Source organism: Megascapheus bottae, chromosome 13 (genome assembly GCF_031878675.1).
Source record: "Megascapheus bottae isolate mThoBot1 chromosome 13, mThoBot2.hap1, whole genome shotgun sequence".
Classification (NCBI taxonomy): Eukaryota; Metazoa; Chordata; class Mammalia; order Rodentia; family Geomyidae; genus Megascapheus; species Megascapheus bottae.
Window position 1 is genome coordinate 7,988,200 of NC_143521.1, and position 26,919 is coordinate 8,015,118.

General features: G+C 41.1%; 1 protein-coding gene across 2 annotated transcripts in view; it reads right to left on the reverse strand.

The window, feature by feature from the left end:
- Aff1 (ALF transcription elongation factor 1) overlaps positions 1 to 26,919 on the reverse strand; it is a 198,985-nt gene that overhangs the window by 46,435 nt on the left and 125,631 nt on the right. For both annotated transcript variants that reach the window (XM_090343251.1, XM_090343252.1), the window contains 3 exons: positions 10,845 to 10,889; positions 2,817 to 2,903; positions 993 to 1,029 (listed from right to left, as the gene is read on the reverse strand). In XM_090343251.1, the coding sequence (XP_090199377.1) occupies positions 993 to 1,029; positions 2,817 to 2,903; positions 10,845 to 10,889 (169 nt within the window). The remainder of the gene's footprint in view (positions 1 to 992; positions 1,030 to 2,816; positions 2,904 to 10,844; positions 10,890 to 26,919) is intronic.

Consider the following 26,919-nt stretch of genomic DNA (forward strand, 5'->3'; position numbering starts at 1 on the left):
ATAGAGTCTATGAGAATTATTCCAGTGATGCTACCCTACATAACACAGGACAGAGCAGCTTTGAAATTGAAACTGTGGAGCAACACACCAGTTGGGAGGTGGTCTCATTTGTCTAAACATACAGTCATGGGAACTAGACATAGAACCAAAGTAGAAAAAAATGTATGGGTACTTCTCAGGCAGGGTTCATTCATCCCACAACTGTCATGTGAAAAGACCCCTGAATATCTGCAGTTGATCTCTTTATCCTCAAGGTGGCAGCAGCTCTTATTTGGTATTTCCAAATTGATGCCTCCTGTCTAGACAGCTAGCCTATAGTTTCATCAGAGGGTAAGAGTCCTTCCTGCAACCCTTACTAGGACCTATACATGGTCACTATGATTAGCCTCCAGATTCCACAGCTTCTCAATATCCTTAGGCAATCATGTTTTTCAAACATAGGCATAAAAGTGAGTAAATGCTTCAATCCCTATCTGCTCTACAACTTCTCACTTGGGCCCTTTTACTAATTGTGTGTGTCTGAATTAGTGGCCAAAGTGTTGAGAAAAGGAAATTTCGTAATCTATTCTTTATTGGATTATTTTATTTCGTTTCTATTTTGTTGGGGGACTAGTGTCTCTTCACTATGTACACCAGGCTAGCCTTCAACTCAAGGTCTTAATGCCTTCTGGGTGCTAGAATTTTAGGTGTGTCCTATCACACTAAGCTATACAATTCCTGAGCGCAATATTTTTGAGAGTCACATTCAAGAAATAATATGTCAAATATTATCTAATTATATTTGTTTCGTATTTTGCTAGAACATTTTCATTAACTCTTTACAACAATCTAAAATAGCACCTAATGACCAAGTTTATATTTGGCCCTCATTTCTATCTTTTCAACATAGGAAAGCCTCGACTCTGCTGGGGCAATTGTTTCTACAGTTTCTAGGTTAAATCAGTAAATATTATGATTTGTTGCTCAATGTAATAAACTACATATTTACTTACTTTGATTTTGGATTGTAGAACAGATGTGCTGAGAATCCTAGGAAAAGAAAAATAACAACTCTGGTGATTAAAATATCCAAGTTTTCCTATGGGCAAAACCACATTGCTTTTACAATAGTAAAGATAGTCACATAAAACTTTCAATGCATAATTTTTAAAAATGGAGCTCCTAGCTACTCAGGAGGCTGATATCTGAGGATCAAGGTTCAAAGTCAGCTCAGGCACAAAAGGACCTGACACTCTTACCTACCCTTGGCTCAAGGGTAGGGTGGTAGCCTTGAGCTGAAGAGCTCAGGGACAGCGCCCAGGCTCCATAACCCACCAAAAAAAAAAAAAAAAAAAAAAAGAAAAGAAAAAAGCGCTAATAGAAACCATACCCATAGATTCTACAATTATTGGGCCTGGAGTGTGACCGAGTGGTAGAGTGCTTGCCTAGCATACACGAAGCCCTGGGTCTATTTCCTTGGAACCACATACACAAAAGCCGGAAGTGGTGCTGTGCTGTGGCTCAAGTGGTAGAGTGCTAGCTTTGAGAAAGCCCAAGGCCAGTGCCCAGGCCCTGAGTTCAAGCCCCAGGACCAGCAAAAAAAAAAAAAAAAAAAAAAAAAAAGGGATTCTACAATTATTATATTACTACATGACACTTATAACTACTCATCTATCTTGTTTAATGATTGATCTTGGATGTATAACATTGGTTTTTCCACATAGCTTTATTTTTTGTTTTTTTCCTAGTTTATTTTTTAGAGTTTAAAGACATCTCATGAAGTTTAAAGTTATATTCCAGATAAATTGTCTTTCTATGAAAGTATCATTATGAAATAGGTAAAACATCTACGTTGTAGATCCTATGCTGTAAGATCACAGAAAAGAGTGACTACAAATATGTATAGATGCAGAGCAGGCTGTACAGAACACACCTAAGCTATATCAACATCCTGAAGGTTATCAGAAAATACAAGCCAAAAAAGAAAGTCTGGCTGTATATGAGTCACCAATTCATTTGCTTCTTATGAAAGGCAGCACTGACATCAAATTCAAAAAATTTAAGAAAGGGGCTGGTGGCTCACATCTTTAATCCTAGCTACTTTGGAGGCTGAGATCTGAACATCAAGATTAAAAGCCAGCCTGGGCTTGAAAATCTGTGAGACTCTTATCTTCAGTTAACTACCAGAAAACCAGAATTGGCATTGTGGCTCAAGTGGTAGAATACTAGCCTTGAACTGAAGAGCTCAGGAACAGCACTCAGGACCAGAGTTGAAGTCCCACAGCTGACCTTCTACCCCCCCCCAAAAAAAGGGGAGGAGGAGAGTATAAGATAGGTAAGTATGTGTGTAGGGGTGTGTGTGTGTGTATGTGTGTGGGTACACAAGTTCCACAGGAAAAATTCTCAAATGAGCTAAAAGAGCAGTGCTTCTTAGCCCACCTGTAATCCTAGCCACTCAGGAGACTGAGATTGAAGTCTATGAGACTCTTAGTTCCAGTAAATGAAGAAAGCAGCAGCAGCAGACAGCAAAAGTGGTTCTGTGCTCCGGTGGTAGACTCAAGCCTTGAGCAAAAATAGCTGAGGGACAGCACCCAGGCTCTAAGTTCAAGACCCAAGATCAAGAAGGGAAAAAAGTGGCTCACCTGGGAAATCTGGACTATTTTTATAAGATGCTTTTACTAGTAAGTTGGAGAATAAGCTTAAAAACATTATGAAAAACTCCAGAAGCTAAGCTGTGATTTTAACCTGATCTCGAAAGATTCCATCAACGTTCTACCAACAATACTCACAGCAACACCTCCCTTTCACCCTTTCACCCATGTATTTTAAGGGCTTACCTTTGCAGGAAAAGGAAATTTGGGTGGCTCTGCTGTGCTAGGCGTATGTATTGCTGTCAAAGGAGGAGGCCACGAATAGGTCATTTCCTGGAAAGAGATTTGAAAAGGGAGGAAACAGTAAATTACAACTAGAACATCCATTGGTAGTCATTTAACTTTTTTGTCTTAATAGAAAGTGGATTGATGGTTAAATGTTTTGTGTTTGTTTGAAAAGTTAAGTTAGTAGGCTTGGAGTTTGGCCTATCGGCAGAGTGCTTGCTGCGCATGTATGAAGACCCGGGCTTGATTCCTCAGTACCACACATATAGAAAAGGCAGTAAGTGGTGCTGTGGCTCTAGTGGTACAGCTCTAGCCTTGTAAAGCCCAAGGACAATGCTCAGGCCCTGAGTTCAAGCCCCAGGATTGGCAAAAGAAAAAAAAAAGTGGGGCTGGGAGTTTGACCTAGTGGTAGAGTGCTTGCCTAGCATGCATGAAGACCAGGGTTCGATTCCTCGGTACCCCACATACATAGCAAAAAGCCGGAAGTGGTGCTGAAGTTCAAGTGGTAGAGTGCTAGCCTTGAGAAAATCCAAGGACAGTGCTCAGGCCCTGAGCTCAAGCCCAGGACTGGCAAAAAAAAAAAAAAAAAAAAAAAAAAAAGTTCCTTACTTACCAAAAACAAAAAAGAATCCTGCTGGAATGGGTTATGTTTAAGAACTGAGTCTTTTGGGCTGGGAGTTTGGCCTAAAGGTCGAGTGCTTGCCTAGCATGCATGAAGACCCGGGTTCAATTCCTTAGCACCACATACATAGAAAAAAAGCTAGAAATGGTGCTGAGGCTCAAGTGGTAGAGCTCTAGCCTTGAGAAAGTCCAAGGACAATGCTCAGGCCCTGAGCTCAAGCCCAGGATTGGCAAAAAAACAAAAAAACAAAAAACCCCTGAGTCTTTAAAACATAACAAAACGGACATAAAAACGAGTTTAAAGAAAAATGAGTTTGAAGATAAAAGGTGAATAGGCACAGGCCTGCAAATGTCCTAACGCTTGCAGGCAGTGACGGGTGCTGGAAAGCACGGGTGGCTAAGTGCCCCAGGACTGAGGTACAGGAAGAGCCTCCATCCCTGCTTTCTCCCTCCCTCGACTTCTTTGCTGCACTTCCTGGAATTATTGAAGTTCAAAGAAGAACTTTCCTGTTTTACTTAAGCAAACAAGTAATTCAGGCCACTTGTTCCATTTGGGAGGGTTTTAATGGCTTTGACCCTTCTCTGATACATACCATTATAGCACATAAAAACTTTTGAGGGAGGAGGCCTTAACAATTACCCTCTTTTTCCAAGTCTGGTTTTTACTCACTATTTCCTTGGTTGAAGAGCAAGATTTCTAAAATTTACTAATTAAAGGTAGGGCAAATACACATGGGGAGGATGCACAAAAGCACTTTTTGAAAGGGCTATCACAGCCCTGGAGATTCACTTTTTCAAATGGAGGAACATTTTTGCAGATGACAAATTGCGGTCCAAAACAAGGAAGCAGGAGACTGAGCAGACAAGCAGGTTATAGAAACCTCTGTCCAGTGTTTTGAAAGAAGTGCCTTGCATCACACCTGCCTTGCAAGTCATCTACCAACAAGGTAGGGTACCCAGACAGAGCACTGTTCCACCTGTGCCTCATAACCCCATCCTACCTGTTATTCTTTCCAACGTGCTGGCTACTTTTCCTGCCTCTGCAGGAATGTCAGGTGATCTTTGCACTACTTGGAGATAGTGGATAAACAAAGGCTTCCACCTCCAGCCTTTTCCCTTGCCATCCTGCCACCTGTGGGTGCCTACAACCCCAGGGTAAAACAAAAGGGACTGCACACAGTTATGAACCATGAACCTAAGAATATGAGAAAGGTACATTTTAAGTGAATAGTTGGGTCTTTAAGAGTCTCATAGGCATGGACGGGTGGCTCACACCTATAATCCTAGCTACTCAAGAGGATGAAATCTGAGGATCAAGGTTCAAAGCCAGCCTGAGTACTAAAATCCGTGAGGCTCTTATCTCCAATTAACCACCAGAAAACTGGAAGTGGTGCTGTTGGCCAAGTGGTAGCCTTGATCTGAAGAGCTCAGGGACAATGCCTAGGCCCAGAGTTCAAGCCTTAGGACCAACAGAAGAAGAAAGAAGAAGAAAGGAGGAAGAGGAGGAGGAAAGAAGAAGAAAAGAAAGGAGGAGGAAGAGGAAGGAGGGAAGAAGGAAGAAGAAGGAGGAGGAGGAAGAGAAGTGTTCTGCAGCCCAGCCCAGCCTGTTGTTGAACTCATGATCTTCTGCCTCAGCTTCCCAAATGCTGGCATTCTAGGCATGTGCTGGAAACATTACAACTTTGGATTAAAGATGTAGTTTCCAAATAATTTCCATATTGTGCCCAAAAGAGCTTCTTGGTGTTCATATTTATTTGATAATACTTTAAAGCATAGAACCAGTAAATTTAATTTTTTAAGCGGACATAAATAATTGTGTTTCAAAACAGCATCCTTATGTTTTCCAGGAATTTCTTAAAATCTTAATGGCATGTGCGGCTTTTAGAAAACTATTAGTCCCAAACAACATCCATCCTTGCTCTCAATGTCTAAGGCTGTCCCAACAATTAAATGGGGCACTTGGAAAGCACATAAATTCTTTCAACTCTAAGTGGTTCCCTGGTCATCTGAAGGAATTTGTGTGTTTCCCTAAATGTTTCCTTCCTAGAGGGACTTGGGCATTAGGAGAATTAAAGCTATTACTACTGTGAGGAGGCCACTCAGGTAGCAAATGACTTATACAAGCAAAGCCAAGCCCTGTGGCACGTGCCCCAGTCCCCACCCTCTTCTAGGTCCCACAGCTGCTGTGTACCCTGCACCACTGTAAACTTGGTCTAGTTTTAGCTGTTTCTCTAAACACTCCCCTCCCCTTGCTCCCACCATTCATTCCCTCTGTCTCCCCCTCTGTTCACTGGCCTGTCAGATTGTTAACAGCCCATATTATCATCACATTATAATTTGATCTTTCTTGTCAGGATCTCTGTGAGTTCTTGCTACTTCACTTCTTCACTGGGGCAGCCCAGTGCCTAGAAAAGTTATCTGAAGGTTTAATGGCTATTTGCTGACTAACTGAACAAATAATAATGCTAACAGTCACTATAAAGGCATTGCAGGAATGCTGCACTGAAATAGTGTCTACTCACACTGCCTTCCTTCCTCAACAGCCTGCTGAGAGGACTCCAGCTGTTTCCAGATGCTTTGCTGAAGGTAAGTCGTCCTCTGGCACCCCCGTGCCCAACTACTTCCTGGTTGCTAGTAAAGTCTCTCTGCCATCTGCTTACCTGGTCCGCCAGCAGGAGTAACAAGCCAGCACTTCTCCTTCATTAGAATACTTCTATCCTAAACACTGGCTGCAGAGAAACAGCATGGACTATGACTGGTTTTTCACTGTGACTTCTATCGACCATCTGTGTTTGGTCTCCTAGTAGCCTTAGTGAATTGGTGGTACAAGATAAGATCAAGAATGTTTAGACAGAGGACACTGTCTGGAACATAGGACTTCTTATAAGCAGGAAAGGAAAGATCTCACTTTTTCATCTCCAAGAAGGCCCAGGCCTTCGCAGTCCTGGCATGCTTCTGTTTCCTGTTCAGATCATGGTTCCACATGACAGTATGCACCCTTTGCTTTCATTAACTACTCCCAAGCACCCAGTGGACAAGAACTCATTAGAGTGATGCTTGATGAGAGGTAAAGGGTTGAAGAAACTAAGTTTAAAATGCTTATATGATGTTATAATGTCTCCTACAGAAGGCATGCCTTAAATTAACATACATCAAAACCTAAACATGCAGAGGCAGCAAATCTATATTGCTGAAGCTGCTTTTGAAATAAATAGAAACAGCACACAAATTCAGAGAAAATGCTAAGATAATAATTTAAAATTAAGCTATTGATTATTTTTATGACTGTCTAAAGAATTTCAGAAGAAAAACAAGGGGAAGACATAAAAATAAAAATTTAAAAAATTAGCTAAAAAAATCCCATCAAGATTGTTTATCTTGAATTGGAAGTATTAATGATCTCTCCACAACCATCTCTACAATGATCTCAGACAATCACCAAAGAAGGAACAGGCTGTAAGACAAAGATGATGGGGGCTGGAGGTATGGTTATAGTAATAAAAAAGTCTGCCTAGCATAACACAAGGGACTGAACAGGAGGAAGGGGAAAGACAAAGGAGCAAAGGAGTAGGGGAACAGGTATGGAGGCAGGGAGGGGAGCAGGGAAACACAGAAGGAAAAAATTGGGCACACTTTCCAAAACCCTGGTTACATAGGACCAATACTAAAAATCTGGCAAGTGAAAAGCTAAGCAGTATAGAAACCAATACATTGGAGATTACAGATACCATCGGATGGATAGATGTATATTCTGAAGGAAAAAATGTCTGTCATTTCTGTCTTCTCCTACCTTAACAAAGAAAATCAAACTTCACAGTAAGATTATCATTAAAATTGACACAGAAACAAATTACAAAGCATAGAAAAAGGATGAAAATTGCATAAAGCCTTCATGTATTTCAATTACAGTATCTCGGCAATAAAATTAAGCTCTAGATATCCTAGAAATTAAAGCCAAGATGGGTAATATGACAGTTATACAAAAAGAAAACATGTCAGCTAGAGGCGAGAATTTCTTTTCCTCGGAACTGAAATCAAGAAAATTTTACAAGTCTGTCACCCTGGTTAAGAAGAAAATTCCTGAATAAGGTAGTAACATATTCAATGACATATAAATATAATTATAAAAACTCAGGAACATAGAGGAGAGGAGCCAGCAGGGGAGACGTGGGGGAAAATGAGGGCGGGAATAGGTAACACTTAGAAAAGTACTCATTACGTAGGTAACTGTAACCCCTCTTTTGTTTCATATATTTTTATTGTAATTAATAGAATGGTTCCATTATATTCACCAAATAGAAGGTGCATTACTTCACATACATTGATACCCTTTCTCATGTCTTGGTCTCCATTTCCCTCTCCCCACCCCCACCCCTCATCTTGTTTTCCTCCCATCCCTATCTGACTTCAAATAACCAAATAAGCATATCAGATTACCAGGTAAAATACTATAACAATGAGATAACCAAGGGACAGCAAAAGAGATGAGAGATAACAGTACATTAAGGACAACAATCACTCATTATATGGCTTTTGTTTCTATATCCTGGAGGTCCTTTCATTTAGCCTCATCCTATATGGCCTTATGTATCTAAGTTTTGCCCTATTGTAAACCTCTGCTAGAAGAGTCCAAGGTTTATACTAATTATGACAAATGAGGGAAACCTTTGAGCCTATGTTCCTTTGAGTCTGGCTTATTTCACGTAATATTTTTTTCTAAATTTTTCCATTTCCTTACAAATGGGGCAGTATGTTATTCTTTCTGACAGCAGCATAGAATTCCACTGTGTATAAATACCACATCATGCCACTCATCAACTGAGAGACATCTGGGTTGGTTCCATATCTTTGCTATGACAAATGGTGCTGCAATGAACATCGTTGTACTACTGTAACCCCTCTTTACAGCACCTTTATAATAAAATTTGTTTCATGAGTATACTATACAATACACACTTTATGTGTGAAATATAAATAATATAAACTTATTTTATGTGTTCAACATAAATTATGTATCTATAATAAATCTCATAATCTTAAAATTTAACTTAAAAAACAATAAATGAATAGGCTCAATAAAAAAAAGTAACAAAAACTAGCCCGTTAATAGCCCAGAAAACACCACACATGTGTGTTCTTTTTCTTGCTGAGTTAAGAGGAAATGTCTTTAAAACAAAACAAAAACAAACAGTATTTTTCAGTTGCCAGTGGCTCATGCTTGTAATCCTGACTACTCAGGAGGCTAAGATCTGAGGGTGGAGGTTCAAAGCCAGCCCTGTCAGGACACACCATCAGACATTTATTTCTAATGAATTACTAGAAAACTGGAAATGGAGCTGTGGCTCAAAGTGGTAGGGCACTAGCCCAGAGCAAAAAAGCACAAAACAGAACCCATCCCTGAGTTTAAGCCCTAAGACTGACCAAACAAACAATACACAGCCCTTCAAGTTAAGTCCAAAATACCTATTTTGCATTTGTACATTGTATTTTTAAATTTTATATATTTGATTGTTGGATCTGGGACTTGAAATCAGGATCTAGGCACTGTCCTTGAGTTTTTCTGCTTGAGACTAACTCTCTAACATTTGGAGTCACAGCTCCACTTCCAGTTTTGTGGTGATTAATTGGAGGTAGGTGTCTGAGTCTTTACTACCCAGTCTGGCCTTGATCTTCAGATCTCAGTCTCCTGTGTAGCTAGGATTATAGACATGAGCCACCAGCTTCATTTAATTTCTTTATTGTTATTATAAAGGTGATGAACAAAGGGATTACAGTTATATACCACACTATTTAATGCCTGGTATCAAGCCATCAACACAGGGCATTTCCTCTGTGGGTAGTAAGCCACATGCCTGGGTCTTTATTTTTTTATTTTATTTTATTTTTTGCCAGTCCTGGGCTTGAGCTCAGGGCCTGAGCACTGTCCTTGGACTTTCTCAAGGCTAGAGCTCTACCACTTGAGCCTCAGCACCACTTCTGGCTTTTATCTATGTATGTGGTACCGAGGAATCGAACCCGGGTCTTCATGCATGATAGGCAAGCACTTTAACCACTAGGCCAAACTCCCAGCCCATGCCTGGGTCTTTATGGACTGCCAATTCCAACCAGCAGATTCCAGGGCAATGAATGAAATAGTGTCTATTAAGTTATATTCCAACAACCAGGATGGGATGGGGAATTTTAACTGACAGATGGGGTTAAGCCGAAGTTCTCTTCCCAAACCTTAGCTTCTATGGTCAAACTGGCCCAGAGCAAACTTAAGGGAGTTTCAAGAGATAGACAAAAGGTCTCATCTAAAGAGGTAGATGAAAAAGGGGGGGGGGGGGGAATCAGGAAGCACTTAAACAGTTAGAATAAGGGTTCTAACCCTTTCCTCACCAAGATCAGTATCTAACTGGGACTTCAGTCTTTTCACAAGAATTAATGCAAATAATCAAGCACTCATAATCCTGTATCTTTAGACAAAGGATAAATAGCCATGCAATCAGGGTTTTCCACTGTTACCATTCTTACATCACACACTGTCAAATTCCCGCAGTTGGTCATACTCCCCAAGGTGCTCTATGATCCCACAAAAGTCAGCCAGAAAAACTTGACACACATCATGAAACTCTGGTCCAAACTCCTTACAGTTTATAAACTTCATTTTAATTAAGAAAATCTGGCTGACTGCTGGTGGCTCGGCCTGTAATCCTAGCTAATTAAGAGGATGAGATCTGGGGATCAAGGTTAAGCCCATAGGCCTTTTACCACCCCCCCCCCAATTAACTACCAAAAAGCAAAAAGCTGAGCTGTGCCACAAGTGGTAGGGTAGTTAGGAATAAAGGGAGGGAGGGGGGAAGGAGAGGAGAGGAGAGAAGAATCTGATAAAGAATTCAGAAATTAGCCAGGTTCTGCTTGCTCTCACCTAGAGTCCTAGGTTTTCAGGAGGCAGAGATCTGAGGTCATTGTTCAAAGCCAACCTGGGCAGGTATGTCCATGAGATTATCTCCAATAAACTACTGAGTAACAGCGGAAGTAGTACTGTGGCTCAAGTGGTAGAGCACTAGCTTTCACCAAAGGAAGCACAGATACAGTGCCCAGGCCCAGAGTTCAAACCCAAAGGTGAGCAAAAAAAAAAAAAAAAAAAAAAATCAAGGGGGAGGGGGAGAGGGAGAGAGGGGAAAGGGGAGGGAGGGAGAGAGGGAGAGAGGGAGAGAGGGGGAGGGAGGGAAGGAGGGAGGGAGGGGGAGAGGGAAACTTTCAGTAATGTTCTAATTTCCCTGTGTTAGTGAAAGGGGGCTGAGAACAGTAACAACTGGCCACTGGAGGGAATGTGCAGACACAAGTTTGCTCACTTCAAATGATAAATAGTAACAATGAACTCACCTTTAGAATTTCTTCAACACAATGAACTTCACTGGAGTAGGGCTGCTGAAAGAGAAAAGAAGCAAAGGATAGTTTAAAAACAAGTGTTAGGAGCAGCAGTAACAGTAGGTGCAGGTAGTACCAAACAGCTCGACTCACCTCAGGGCCTGCCTTTTAGGATCTGAGAACTAGTAAATGTATTCTGGGATGAATAAGACCAAAAGTTACTAGATTTGATCTTAGGGAAAGCACTAAATAGGTCAAAGTTACCAATGGAAGTGTGTATATTAAGGAAATACCGGGGCAGCATGGCTCTGCTGGTAGAGAACTAGCCAATGAGCCAAAGCATGAGCTACTGAGTTTCAGTCTTGGCCTTAGACTTTTTTTTTGGCCAGTCCTGGGCTTGAGCTCAGGGGCTGAGCACTGTACTTGGACTTTCTCAAGGCCAGAGTTCCCACTCTCTCCCAGGCCCTGAGTTCAAGCCTCAGAATAAGAGAAAGGAAGAAAGAAAGGGAGGGAGGGAGGGGAAAACACTGAGAATTAGAAACATAGCTGCTTAGTGTTAGACCACTTGTCTAACTGCACAAGGAGGAGGAGCAACGTGGAAAGGAAAGAAAGGAAGGGGTGAAAGGAGAAAGGGGAAAGAGGAAGCGGGGAAAGGGAAGAAAGTTAATAGTATTTTGGCACATCTAGGAGGAGAAAGGGATGTGGCAAAAAAAATATTAAAAATGGTATCACAGCCGGATGCCAGTGGCTCATGCCTGTAATCCTAACTACTTAGGCAGCCGAGATGGGAAGACGGTGGCTGGAAGCCAGGCCAGGCAGAATCTCATCTCCAATTAATCACAAAAAAGGTGGACATGGAACTATGACCCATGTTAGCCTTGGGCAAAAAGTTGTTAGGGACAATACCCAGGCCCTGAGTTCAAGTACCAGAGCCAGCACAAAACAGTAAAAGAAATGTCACAGTCAGCTACCTTCCAACATCCGACTGAACATCTGATTTCCAGCAGACCCACCTGGAAAAAGGCCCAATGAAGGAGGTTTCTCACTGTTCCTACTTTTGGTCTGCCAAAATTCATTTTGAAAGTTTATACCATCTCTCACCTGTTTTGTCAGTACTGTCAAAATTATGTGATGCAAAGTTCCACATGACATGAAGTCAAGGGGTAAAGTTATTAGCTCCTAGAGGGTGGCAGCCATTGCTGCTGGCATTCCCACCAAAGACAGTGCTGGGATTATCAGTGAAGAGGAGACACTTTTTTTTTCCTGCGGGGGGCGGGGGGGGGGGTGTAAACCAGAAAAGTTAAATGTGAGGCAATAATTCTCCTGAACTGGAGATGTGAAACATTATCTCAAGACTCATAGTTTTAAATGGAATAGCAAGTTTGGCTAGGGAAGAATTCCTGAGTGTGTACTCAGGGCACAGTACAACCAGTCCAACCCAATGCACAAAGCCCTTCCTGTCCAGGCCACAGACACGGCCACAGCCACTGCCATGGTCCCTGCCAGATAGAAAGCCCAGTTCTTCCTCTCCTACAAGTCCAATGCTTACCACACAGCAGGCAGTAGGACTCCTTCTTGGCCCCAATTCAATTGTAATTTAATATAATCTAAAATCTAACAATGCACCGTTTCCCCTCGTTTCAATATAAGGAAAAATAAAAGGAAGTACACACGTTCACACTGCCCTGCTTAATGGACATGTCAAAATTAAAGTACAATTCAATCTACCTAGGTATAAGTTCAAATCATGAACACTTTCAGAAATGGCCATATGGGTATTCAGGACCTCTGATATTTAAGAGGCAAGGCCAGATAGTTTGGAGATACTAACCAAACAGAACCAAAAACAAGCAGGACATTTGCTGTGCCCATTGGAGTCACCTTAGACATTATAAATGCCCAGTGTTTTGCTTTCTAAAAAGACTAGCTTTTAGTTTTTTAATAACAAAAGTTGCCTAACCATTAATGTTCTGTTTTAGCACAAATGTCAGATACAGAAAGGAATATTTTATCTTGAGGGTAAAATATACACAACATAGTTTCAATGTTTTCATGTGCATTATTAGAAAAAAGATGATTAGAAGTTGTAGGTGAGGCAGTCTTGGTAGTTTGGTACATTTGTGTAATCCGAACACTAGAGGCTTGACTGACTACAGAGCAAGGGCTTGTCTCAAAAAAAAAAAGGGGGGGGGGAGGAGGTGGGAAGGGATGTAAAGCCAAGTGCTGTTGGCTCATTCATATAATCTTAGCTACTCAGGAGTCTGAGACTCCAGTATCGTGATTCAGAACCAGCGGAGGCAGAAAACTGCTCAAGACTCCTCCTTTTAATTATTGAAAAAGCCAGAAGTGGTGCTGTGACTCAAGCAAAAACAAAACAACAACAACAACAAAAATCCTCCAAGACAGCACCTAGTACCACAATTTAAGCCCCAGAACTGGCAAGGAGGAAAGAAGGAAGAGAAGGAAGGAGGGAAGGAGAGAGGTAAGGGGGAGGAAGGGAAGAAGGGGAAGGGGGAAGGTGGGAGAAGGAGGAGGGGAAGAAAGGGGAAAAGAAGAGGGGGAGAAGAGGAAGGGGGAGGGGAAAGGGGGGAAGAGAGAGGAGGGGGGTGAGGGGGGAAGAGGGAAAGAGGAAGGGGGAGGTGAGGAGGGGGAGGAGTGGAAGTGGGGGAGAAGGGGAAGGGAAGAGGGGGAGGAGAGGGAGAAGTAGTAGAAGAGACCAAACACCCAACAGGTGAGTCAAGCTAAATACTATGCATCCTTCAAAACATATTACGCAGACTTCAGGAAAACTGCTAAAACTCCAAAAGGAATTCTCCCAGCTGGCCTTCCCACCACAAATGGCCTGAACCGCTGGCAGTAAGTTAGCATTAGCGCTGATGCTGTCTCTCCTGGAGCCCTTCCTTGTGCATGCACTACCTTGTGAACCTGTGTTTAAAAGGTTACAAAAGACCGTACAGTATGAGTTAGGTTCCATCTATCCGAGATTCACATCCCCACATAAAAAAAAAAAAAAATTGCTCTTTCATAAGGCTAGAGTGGCTCAAGTGGTAGAGAATCAGCCACTGGCAAGCCAGCACAGTGAGGACGTGAGACCCTGGATTCAAGCTATAAAGAAATAAGTCTTTCAGGTGTGTCTGCAGAGAAAGATCTGTGAGGCCTAGCGGCTTTGTTAATAAAGTACAATGTGGCACCTCCAAGTCTGCCTATGGAAGGAAACTTCCCCAAAGGGAGGAGTACTTAGAAAACCAGTTGCTCTAATCCTTTACTAAAAACTTTCACTCTTGCTGAGCAGAGCCGGCTTTCTCTTTAACTCTGTGGCCAAAGCATAGACAAGTGATCCTGGCTAGGATTCTGTACACAGCTGAAATGCAACTTAAACTTTTTTTAAAATACCTTAGGTAAAAAATGGGATATTAGGAGGACAGAAAGAGGGGGAACAATTTGTTCAACATTCATTGTACTTTGAAATTAACCCAATAAAGATGAATGTGCTACTAACTAATCTATGCTTTAAAAACAAAAACAAAAAGCTGTAAATGGCAATAGTCAAACTGGGCACCAGTGGCTTATGCCTGTAAACCTAGCTATTCAGAAGGTGGAGATCTGAGGATCATGGTTTGAAGACAGCCCAAGCGGAAAGTCCATGAGACCCCTATCTCCAATGAACCACCAGAAAAAAAAACAAAACAGAAGTGAAGCTGTGGCTCCAAGCCTTGAGCACAAAAGCTCAGAGAGTGTCTAGGCTCTGAATTCAAGCCCCATGACTGGGGGGAGAAGGGGGGCAAGACTCAACATTTATATTACTCCATTATGATGGAGGACATAGTTTCCTGGTCCTTCACATCAGAGCACACCCTTACACATCTCCCTTGCCTTCCATCCTCTGCATCAAGACTCCCCTCCAATCTGTGATTGTCTCCTATCCAGAAACTAGTGGATAGCTCTCCCCATGATTCTACTCAGTAAAGGAAAATGAATGTGTATTGTGTTACACTGCATTGAACTCATCAATACTATTATTTTCTCACTTTGATACCACTGATTATAAAAACTGATCCCAATGGGAGAAATGCTTCTATACTAAATGAATCCACTAACTCTAAAAAAAAATCTCAATTAGGGGCCGGGAGTTTGGCCTAGTGGTTAAAGTGCTTGCCTAGCATGCATGAAGACCCGGGTTCGATTTCTCGGTACCCCACATACATAGAAAAAAGCCAGAAGTGGTGCTGAGGCTCAAGTGGTAGAGCTCTAGCCTTGAGAAAGTCCAAGGACAGTGTTCAGGCCCTGAGCTCAAGCCCAGGATAGGCAAAAAAAAAAAAAAAAAAAAAAATCTCAATTAAAGAAATAGAGTGAAATAAAAATGTCTCATGACATGTTGTACATGCCCTATTTTATTTTCCTGTCAACATTTCTGATAGGTTTTGTCCCAGCTTTTGAAACAGGGAGACTGCAATTGCACATCTGAAATCACCAAAAGCTGGGAAGTGGCCAGGCCTGGTTTCAGAACCCAGTCGAACTGGCTTTCCCTAACCCTCAACATTCCCGCAAGAAACAACAGTTCACCATTTCAGGGGCTGTGATTCTCTTCTAAAGGGCAGTATTTTTCACTTGCTTCTACAAAAAAAGAGCCCTTGAGTATCCACTCTTCGGTGTCTCTTAGTGATCTGAGTTTTCACATCAGAAGAGGAGCAAGGCTGACCTTAGTCTGATTTCTCTTGGAACACAGGGTAATGAGGAAACTCACTGCTATAAAAAATAATCTGTGAGAAAATCCATGAGACTCTTATCTCCAATTAACCATCCAAAAAACAAAAGCGGCACTGTGGTAGGGCGGTAGCCTTGAGCACCTAGGCCCAGGTCAAGCCCCATGACTGACAATAAACAAACAAACTAATTAAAGTTAGTAAATGTCTTCTAAGCAGGACTCTGTCTGTTTACTAAGCTAAAAAGAGCTGGAGAGAAGAAATATACCTTACTATTGGGACTGGAAGACTGTTAATAATGTTGTTTCAAGTCTCTCAAGTTTCAATAGAGCAGCACTTTTCTAAAAATGCTATTCTCAAAAAGGCTGTTATCACCAACCAGGAAATGCCCTGAAGAGGGAAGCAAGCAGCTCCTGGAGTCTAGCTAGACCTGGCTCAGCTCAAATACTGGCTCTGTAGTCTTGGCTGAGGCTCATCCATTTTAGACTACTTCCTTGCTGTGATAGCGATAGTCTTGCTAAATCTAACCACTTTGGAGACTTGATTTGAAGGTTACATGTGAAAGCATGGAATTTTGAAAACACTTAAGTGGCACCAATGTGGAACAACAACAGTTCCAACATTAATTATGATGATGTTCTTTAGTACTATAATAGCTTTCTAAGAAATCACAGTAGGTTCTCTGTAAGGTTTAATTGTTTTAATATATTGGCTAGATAAGTAATATTCTCTTACCTAGAACCTTTTTCCCCTCTTCTGACTCTTACTAGGACTTCAGGTTGCAGATGTAAAACTATCTTAAGGAAGAAAACACTTCCTGCCAGATGGTTCTTTGAGACAACTCAGGTGTTCCAAGAGCTATCTGCACTCTGTCACATTCTTTGTTTCTTCTAGGCTACAGACCCATACGCATGCACACAGGTTTCAGGTTATTCTTCCTGATTCCCCAACCACATGGTGCATGCCACTCCACCTATGAACATTTGCTAGTGTTTTTGAGTCTTCAACCTCAGAATCTGAAATTAAGATTCTAACTTGAAGCATTAGATAACATTAAAGTCCTGACTCTGCAGTAGAGTACCTGCCTGGGAAGCATGGAGCCAAGTTCAAACCGCAACACCAACACCCACCCCCAAAAAAATTTTTAAAAAATCAAACAAATGAAAAAATAAAATTAGGAGTTAGAAACTCAGATGCTACAGTCTGTTTGAATCACAAATCAACATCTGAACAACCAGGGGAAATAAAATATATCAGGAATAAAAGCAAATTTTTAAAATCATTTTTTGCTTAAGAACACTGAACTATATGGAAAATAATTTCCCCTATCGCACTGACAAACTATCAAAGGACTGACAACGCTGCATGTTTGAGGCACAGGAGTGGAGCAGGCGTTTGGATTGTGGGGAGAACTCAGTGGCACTCCAAACAACATCAACTTGGCACCATTTCAAACTCTAATCATACATGCTCTGACTTTGAGCACAGATTCCTACACGTTGGAAATAACAAGTACAAAATTTCATTTCAGTTTGCCAACAGCAAGCTACTAGAAATGATGTCAACATCCATCTGTACTTCATGGCTAAGAAACCTATGGGATGCACCCCCACAAAGACACACTGGCTAGCTATGACAGAGGATGACGTTCTCTGAGGACTGATTTGAGGGCACTCTCCAAGATCTGTGAAGTAGGAGGAAAATAACTAAGGTGCATGCAGACAGGATTACTATGCATAAAACCCCACGGAGGATCATTAGGAAGAAACCCAGAATACCAGTTTCTTCTAGGAAGAACTGCATTGAATGGAGTAGGGGAAAGATTTCCGCTATGTATTCTTTTTATTTTTAAATTCTGAAACATTAGGTACGCCACCTAGTATTCAAAGTTCACAACATGAAACACACAAAGGGTATGTTTTTCTCAAACTATAGCTGAATAATCTCAGGCACTTACGCGATTACTAGAATAAAAAGTCCTTGAGTGAGAAGCATTAATTTTTTTTAGTTCTTTGCTACTAGTTGAACTTAAATAATAGCAAGGAGGAGGAAGCAGGGTGATCAAGGGGGTAACTCTGATCAAGATGCACTGTATGTATAAATGGACTAATTGATGCTAAGACAAAGTACAGAGAAAAATAAATAATAATAAGGGCTCCCCAGCCCTTGAGCTCTAGCACAAGTGGTAGAGAGAGCAACTGCCTAGAAAGCATGCAGCCCTTAATCCAAACACCAGTACATAAACAGTCCATTTCAGATGGATACATTCTCAGAGAGCTGTTATAAGAGAGGGAAAAATATCCATGCTCAATTTGGTGCCACACACATGTGATTATATGAAGACACTATACTCATCATTTCTAAGAAAGATTAGTGGAGGAGACCAAAAGGCCAGGCTGAACAAGGCCTTGACAACATTAATTCTATTTTGTGAATACTCAGAAAATTGCCTAAACAGCTAAAGCTGTTCCAAGAACATGTTCTAACTGCCTGGGTGTGCCTATGTGGGCTGGAAAGGGGATAAAAGTCTGAGCAGGATTACTTTCAAAAGCACAATGCCTTTGGGCAACTGTCTAAATATGTATTTCCATACCCAGAATGTTATGAGGAGGGATTTTTTTTAAAGCATCCCTGGTTAGAAATATTGAAAATTAAACTAAGAAAGACAAAAATGAAAAGGCCATGAACCATGCTAGTGATTGTTAACACTGGACTAGAACACAAGGTGAAAGTTTCATTTAAATGTTAAACTTTCCCTTGGAAAACTAGTCAACACCCTTCATCTCTCCAGTTTCAAAAAGTGGAGGGTTTTGAACAGTCTGATTGCTTGCTTGTTCTTTGAGTGGTAGAGATAGAATCCAGGATCTCAAGCAAGCTAAGCACAAGCTATAACCATGAACCATGTATGCACCACACCTCCAGCCATGAATCACTTCTTACAACTGATAAGCTCCAATATGTAGTTAAGAATTATTCGTGTTGTGGGCCTAGAGTTTGGCCTAGTGGTTAAAGTGCTTGCCTAGCATGCACGAAGACCCGGGTTCGATTCCTCGGTACCACATATATAGAAAAAAGCCAGAAGTGGTGCTGAGGCTCAAGTGGTAGAGCTCTAGCCTTGAGAAAGTCCAAGGACAGTGCTCAGGCCCTGAGCTCAAGCCCAGGACCGGCAAAAAAAAAAAAAAAAAAAAAAAAAAAGAATTATTCGTGTTACCGGAATACCTTTATTTGGGGGGGGGGGTCGGTCATGGGGCTTAAATTCTGGGCTGAGCTTTTTTCCTTTTTGTTTTTTTTTTGCGCCCTGAGCTCTTTAGCTCAAAGCTACTGCTCTACCCCTGGAGCCACAGTGCCACTTCCGCTTTTCTGGTGAATAATTGGAGATAAGAGTCTCTTGGACTATTCAGTGCCTGGGCTGCTAAAACATTTTTAAGAAGACAAAACATAAAAGCGCATAGTTTTAAAAACTACAACCTAGCAGGGCAATGGTGGCTTACGCCTGTAATCCTAGCTGCTCAGGAGGCTGAGATCTAAGGATCAAGATTCAACCCCAGCCTGGGCACTAAAGCCCATGAGACTCTTTAGCTCCAACTAACCGCCAGAGAACCAGAAGTGGTACTGTGGCTCAAGTGGTAGAGCATTAGCCTTGAGCTGAAGAGCTCAGGGATAGCGCCCAGGAGTAGAGTTCAAGCCTTGGATCCTTATGATCCCCCCAAAAGAGTAAAACCTATTTTAACTACAAACCCCTCAACCACCACTCCAGTCAGGTAGTTTCATCTACAATAACAGTGGCCTAAACATAGGAGGATGTGAGACACACATCCTAGCAGCATGCTAGAGTAAAGGTCTTGAGGAGCAAGGCCTCATGGGATGCTAGGTATAAGGAAGAATTTAGTCTCTATGTGCTAGCACTCCAGATCTTGTAATAAATGAGTGCCCTGAACCCCATTTGAGGGGAGGAATAAACTTGCTCTTTCTGTCTCTGCCTCCCCCCCCCTCTCTCTCTGGGGCTTGGACTCTGGGCTTTTCAGCTCAAGGCTACTGCCCTATCCCTTGAGCCACAGTGCCACTTCCGGATTTATAGTCATTAATTGGAGATGAGAGTCTCACGGTCTTTAGGGCCTGGGCTGGCTTTGAACCACAATCCTGAGATCTCAGCTTCCATAGTAGCTAGGATTACAGGCATGAGCCACAGAGCCTTGTAAGCTTGCTCTCTTATAGACAAACTTTCTATACTTTTTTCCAATTTAAACAAAAAAAAAAAAAAAAGGCTAGTATGGAGAAAAACAAGCCCCAAGACATTACTGACACAGAAACTCACAGAAAGAAATCTTTTAAATCCTGGACTTTAAAGATCAATACGAATAGTTAGAGAATTGAGTATCCCATTCCAGGCCGTCACGCTGATCATGCAAGTGAAGTAATTTGCCGTAATTAGTGTCATGAAGATCATTTATTTTTAAACGCATATAAAAATTTTGTGAAAGCTCAGTTTGTATTTACTAAACTACTTGAAACATTCTGAAATCTCTCTTTTGATCCCTCTTAAAAGGCATCTTTTGTAATTATGTAATATTGGATTCTAGTTCTTCATATCTGGTTTAATAACTTAAAATGTAGTAAGTAGCTGTTCTCTAGATATAGAACTGCTGTGAAAACTTCTTAAGTGAGAGTGTAGCTTTCACTACTTTGTTGCCTGCATATTCTGTTTGTATTTTCTAATAATGGTCACAAAGTTTCTATACAGACAGACAAAGCAGTGCCTTCTTAAAACATTATTTGCATTGATGCATCATATCCAGAAATGTTTTCAGTACCTATTATGATTACATGTTGACTAACTTTTGAATACAGGTGTTAGGAGCAAGAGGTATGCTTAGATGTGGTTAAATTCTCTTGGAAACAAAGTACTTGGTACTTAGTAGTTGACAGAATTTGAGAATGAGGATGTGTCTAATCTCAGTTACACCTGGATATCCTAACTACTGACTAAACCCAATCATTTTCCGTGTAATAAGGGGAATCAGAGATCCCCACTGGCAATGCTGGGAAACATGGTACCTTTGCTGAAAGATCCCATGAGGTCCACAAAGCCCATTGTAGGCATAGCAGCATCCACAAAGAATGCTTTTTCTTTTTCTTTTTCTTTTGTTTTTGGGGGGGTGGGGGTGTTATGCATTCCATCCCAGTGATAATAAACCGACAAGTTCTTTCAACTGATCCAAACTCTAGGTAGAATCTATCTTTTCTACAACCAAGTCTACTTATTAAAACACTTTAAATTTTTAAAAACCAAGCATGAATGGCTGTTCAATTAGACTGGATCACTGCAGGAGGGTGAGAACCTGCAGTGCAATGTGTTCTCAGGGTGCTAACTCTATACCACCTTCCTTGTGTGTGCACATGTGTGTACAAACACCTGTAAGTATGTGTATGCATAGACACACAGATTCGCTGGCTCTCTGGATAGTCCTGTCTCACAAATCATATTAGCAGATGGTTCTGACCTAAAACAACACTATTAAATGACTTTGCCAACTGTGCCAGAATTTATAGAGACATAAACCTGTATTACTACTCCCTCTTTAAGTATACATGTCTGTCAAATTTAAGTGGCAAACGATGTTCAGGAACCATGTCTAATTCTATGTTTCACAGATTGCCTGGACTTTTTTTTTTTTTTTTTTAAAGCTGAGTGGAAGTACCAGTTTCTGGGTGAGGTTGAAAGGAGCTGAAGTCGTAAAAATAAATCATTTAATCCATGCTTTGTCAGAAAAGACAAAGTTTTTATCCTGGGCTTACCCCAGCAGTAATTACAAGTCTCCTCTGAGTGAGGTGTTGGTTGTCTCTCTTTGCCTTGATTTTTTTTTTTTTTTTTTGTTTTAGAGGAGGAGGAGCAGCTACTGCTGCTGCCGCCGCCACCACCAGTGTGTGTGTGGGGGGGGGGGGGGGGGGAGAAAGTTACTTAAGTGGTAGGCTAAGAGCATAAATGCTCTAAGGAAACAAACCAAGCTCAAATGACCTTAGGGATTTCTGATGCTATAACAAACACAGAAGAGGAGGAGGGCAAATAATAATGGCCTTGTCCTTTATACCTTAAATATGAATAAACGGTTCCTCTCTTCCTCACTCCTTTACTCTCTGTAAGCTAGGTCACAAGTACGTTGCCAAGGTGCAGAAAGATCCATTGTGAGACTGCATAATTCATTTACTATCAGAATTTTAGGAATGATAAACCATTTGTTTAATCCTAGCAAAGAACACTTCAATTTAATGGTCTATTCTACTCCTGTATAATTCAAAGGCAGAACCAAAGGCAGGTGCAATGCTAAAATCCTAGGTACTCTGGAAGCTAGAGCAAAGATAGGGCAGTAGGACTGGGACATATACAGAGGGACCTTGTCTCAAGAAAAAGGGAAAGAGAAGAGGGAAGAGGAGAGGAAAGGGAGATTTTAAAGTAAGATTCACACTGAGTCTCAAGTGATTCTTTTCCTGCACTATCTTTGCAGATACATTTGTTCTGGGGTATTGACATGATGAATGAGACTGCCAGCTGTGAAAATCACCTTGATAAAAGTAAATATAAAGTTTTGAACAAATGCTTATTGAACAAGCACGAATATTTTTGTAATAAATACCAAAGGCCAAGCAGATAATTAACAGCTATTAGTACATTTGTTTCAAGTAGGTATTTGATATGTGACAAGGAGAAAATTAATTGTAACATAAATATATTAAATTCCTACTTTATATGTTTGTAATATAAACAACTCTAAGAGTGACAGAACAACAGATGTTTGTCCCTATTTTTCAAATATGAAGAAATCCACGTCATTTCTTGAACTTTTTTCTGTTTACATATTTCTATTTTTAGTTCTCTCCCCCCAAGGACAAACATAGACAGACACCAAGAAGGTTCAAAATGACTCGATTCTAATCCTCCAGCCACCATATGTTCTGAAGTTCAAGGGAATTCATTCCTTTTGAATCTCAACATTCTTAAATTTACCACCTTTTTTCATTTTCACCTTCTCCTTCTAATCTTTTCTAAAATACTGTGTCTAGGTGCTGGAGAAAAGGTTAATTTGGAAAATAGGCAAACATTCTAGATGCCTCAGCTGCATTTAGCCCTCTGGCTATGTGGCACACCTGCACACAGCCCATGGGAAAGAACTATGGAGCCCATGTCGGTCTTCCTGACATTATCACCATGCTATCATCCGAGGGGGTTCAAACAGGCACCACTTAAAAACAAACACTAAAAGTCCTTTCATTTTGAACTTCATTAACTGGTATACTGTTAACATTCACCAGCAATCATGAACCACATTATCTATGCAGTCACAACAGTGCTTTTCATCTAGCTATACTGGAATAACAGTAGATTCAATGACCCTGAAAACATTTAAATTGGGTCCTGGGTAAATCATATTTTATTATTTCTTTTAGGTAAATCTGTTAAGAGGCATTTCATTATGAAGTATTTCCTTAATAAACTCTATTAATAAAGTGAAGCATGTGCGCGCGTACGCGTGCGTTGTATACTGACCCTGAGGCTTGAACCACAGATCCAGCTTATATGATCATTAACTGGAGATAAAGGTCTCACAGAATTTCCTGCTAAGGCTAGCTTAGAACCATAATCCTGAGATCTCAGCCTCCTTAGTAGCTAGGATTACAGGTGTGAACTGCTGGCACAGAACTATCTCAAAGCCTTTTGTATGTAGAATGAAGTACACCCATTTTCTTTTTTTTTTTAATGGACTTAAGTCAAACTTTGTGTTTTAAAAAATGATTTATGAAGAGCTTTGACATCATTAGGAAACCATATTGCCTACTACATCTGCTGGTAACAGGTCCTCAACTCTTTCTATGACATAGTTCCTACTGAAAGAAGCCAAAAGTTTTAACTTACATTTAATGCAGATAAAAGAACTTATGTCGTAATAATTTGGGGGGGGTCTTTCTTTTTCATTGCTTTATGGCTAATTTTACTACAGCTGCATCTGAAGTAAATTCTGTCTTCATAAAGGAAAAAATTAGAACACTGCCATCTTTTCCTAGCTTTTTTCATGACAAACGTATCTCAGAAAGATTCAGGTTATGTTATCACAAACACTACTAGTAATAAGCTAGTGAGAACCATAGAGCTCAGGGTTCTCTAGCATACCTGCCTACACTGACGTCAGATTGTCTTATATTCCTGGATTTTGGAAAATCAATATTAATTGTAAATTAAAACTAGGCTAGGGGGTTCCTCATCCTCTGAAGTCCATTTAAATTCTACTTAGCTGCTGGGGGAAGCAGTAAGATTGTGGAAAAGGGACGAGGGAGAGAAGAAAGGAGAACACACACATGCCTTTGGGTTTTAAACTATTAAGATCGTCAATTTATAGTTTACCAGGTTACTGAGAATTTCAGAACCAAATCTGAAAGATTAAAAACAAAAACAGCAACAAAAAAAACTTCAGTGGCAAGGAATTACCATGTATAGCCTTAATTTCCATAAAGAATATTATCAAAAATAAATGGTAATTTTCTACAAATAGAAAATTATGGTGTGTCTTTCTCTCCAGTTACTGTCATTATTATCTCATAAGGGAGGGGGATCTATAACCCAGAAGAGCAGCCGCACAATCTCAAGAGGTATTATTATAAGTCTCTAGTGGCTGCCAAAGCGGGAGGAAAAAAGCCACAAACACCACACCACCTGTCTGTTAACTATGAAGAGTACACAAAGGAAGGGGACGTGGGAGGAGACGAATACCTATGGCTGGAAATCTTATTTACCATGTTTATAAACTCACACACCCGGAGAGGCTACTACTCTGCTCCTTGCTTCTCTGTTGTTCACCCCTAATGGAGGCAGCAAGAGGAGAGGTGAGGAAACAAAGCAGGCACAGAGATTTCCTTTTGAGGCTTCACACTCTCCCTCCAGCTCCACTCCGGCTTCCCCACCTGAGCCTGGGGCTGTGTACTTACAGTGGGCCAGCTGCACACTTGGGGCACTTACCTCTGTGAACATGTCTTACTGCCTTCCTACATGGCCAAAAAGCTTCCCTGTTTCCACACATCTCCTTGGCAGCCCTACTCAGTGCCACAAGGTCACTGTCAAATGTGACCGTGTTTGGCAGTGGTGGCCCTGACAGGGAAGAACTCTGCATGTCTTCCCTGGTACTGAGCTCTAAGAAGCAGCGAACACTCCCAGGCACAACTCCCCTGGCTCTGCTCCTAAAAATGCACTCTCCAGTACACCGTTGCTTAGCAATATTTGCCTTCCCCTGTACATTTGAAATTGGCAACATCTGTCCCTTTGGCAATCTTGACTTGTGCATAGCATAGTTTCAAAACTTAAGGCTTTATGAAGTGGCAGACTTTCTCTCTACTCTCCTCCTCCCTGCCAAACCAAGGGTGGAAGCCTCCGTCCACAATGCTTTACTCTTTGCTTTGCTTTCAAGGCCAACAGAACTTTCTACAGAATTTGAGACACCTGGTGGTACCTAAGCAAAATACTTAAGCCACCAGTGGGAGTTCCTATTAAACTCTACTTATTGTGTATCTGCATAATTACACCCAAGAACCGCGTAAGTAAAAATCTCACTTCAAGCCAGGCACAGTGCTCGAGCTCATGCATGTAATCCTAACTGCTCAGGAGGCTGAGAACTGAGGATTAAGGTTCAAAAGCAGCCCAAGGCTTGAAAGTCTGGGAGACTCTTCTCCACTTAACCACCAGAAAATCGGAAGATAGCACCGTGACTCAAAGTGGTAGAGGGCTGACCTTGAGCTAAATTGCTCAGGGACAAAGCCCAGGCCCAGAGATGAAACCCCACAACTGACCCCTGCCCCCCCCCCCCGACAAAAAAAAAAAAAAAAAACCCTCACTTCGGTAGAAATTTCGTTTAGAACGAATCTGATCAAGCATCATCATGTGTATACAAATATCATTAGTAACACACAATTTCGGGCAATTTGTGGAATATTCAGGGATTCCTTCCCTCTACTCTTTTGTTTTTTAATAGTGTTGGGGAATTGAACCCAGGGCCTCATCCTAGGCAATCCTAGATCCATTCCCAGCATACAATATGGCGATTTTCATGCTTAAAATATAAGCACACACACAGTAAGATTGTAATCCTAGAGGAGAAAAATGTAATTTAAGTAATTCCAGTACAGTGGATTTCATACACACACACACACACACACACACACACACACACACACACACACACACACACACACACAATCTTAAATCGACTGTCCCTTTTACTGTTTATTCCCAATGTAGTTGTCCTAACAGCTTACTGAGGTTTACTCATTATCACTCACAAACACATTTCACTGTAACTTGACATAAAAAGAACTGCATAAAAATAAAACGATTATGAATAATGTTCTAGTTCTACTTACTTCTACTTCTTACCTAGCACACTGACAGAGAAATAAAATTTAAAATAATAAAAAGTATTACAAAAAATAGTCCAGCAAGAACTGAACTATGCTCTGTGTCTTTAACTTGGCATGTGAACATTTTTCATTCCTTAAAAAAAAAATCAAGTATAATTTTCTTTTTAGCTTACGCCAAACCAATTGTAACATATTAGAAACACATGTTTTGAAAGAAATTCTGTAGGAACTGAATTCCAGCTGCAAAGAGTGGGGCTGATCTTTCTGTCCTCATCAAGTCCTCTGTCCGAGCACTTATAAATGACTGCGGGCTCCTGAAAATACCCTGCCACAGAAAATTCATCCCTGACATTGGGTGTACCAAAGTCCCTGAAATTCCACAGCATGCATAAATTTGAAAGCTTAATTAAACACAAACATGAATTCAACACTCAAGAATTCTCATTTCTCTCCACAGTCCACCACCAACTACTTGCTACATGCAATCTGCAATCCTTAGAAAGTTAGGCTTTGTTGCACTCTATGGGCAAATTAGGAGCAGATTTTTCAAATGGGACTTGAGAAATCTCGTATTTGTCAAGGTCACCTGGCAGCAGCTCTGAACATTCAGGGCGGTGCTAGAGCAAGACTCTGTCAAACATGCAAGCTTCCAATCATGCTTTTCCTAAGAACAAACTATGGGTTTGTTGCACTGAAATAGCTTAAACACAGTGCTTGTACACAGAGATTATAGTCCTTATGAAAGAGGAACATTAACACCTCCCCACCCCACCCCTTCTTGGGGCCTGAACTCTGGGCCTGGGCACTGTCCCTTAGTTCTTCAGATCAAGGCTACTTACTGCCCTAAGCCTGGGCCTGGGTGTTGTCCCTGAGCTCTTCAACAAGGCTCCTGCCCTACACTTGAGCCATAGTGCCACTTCCAGTTTTCTAGTGGTTAACTGGGGATAAGAGTCACACTGACGTTAGTGCCCGGGCTGGCTTTGAACCTT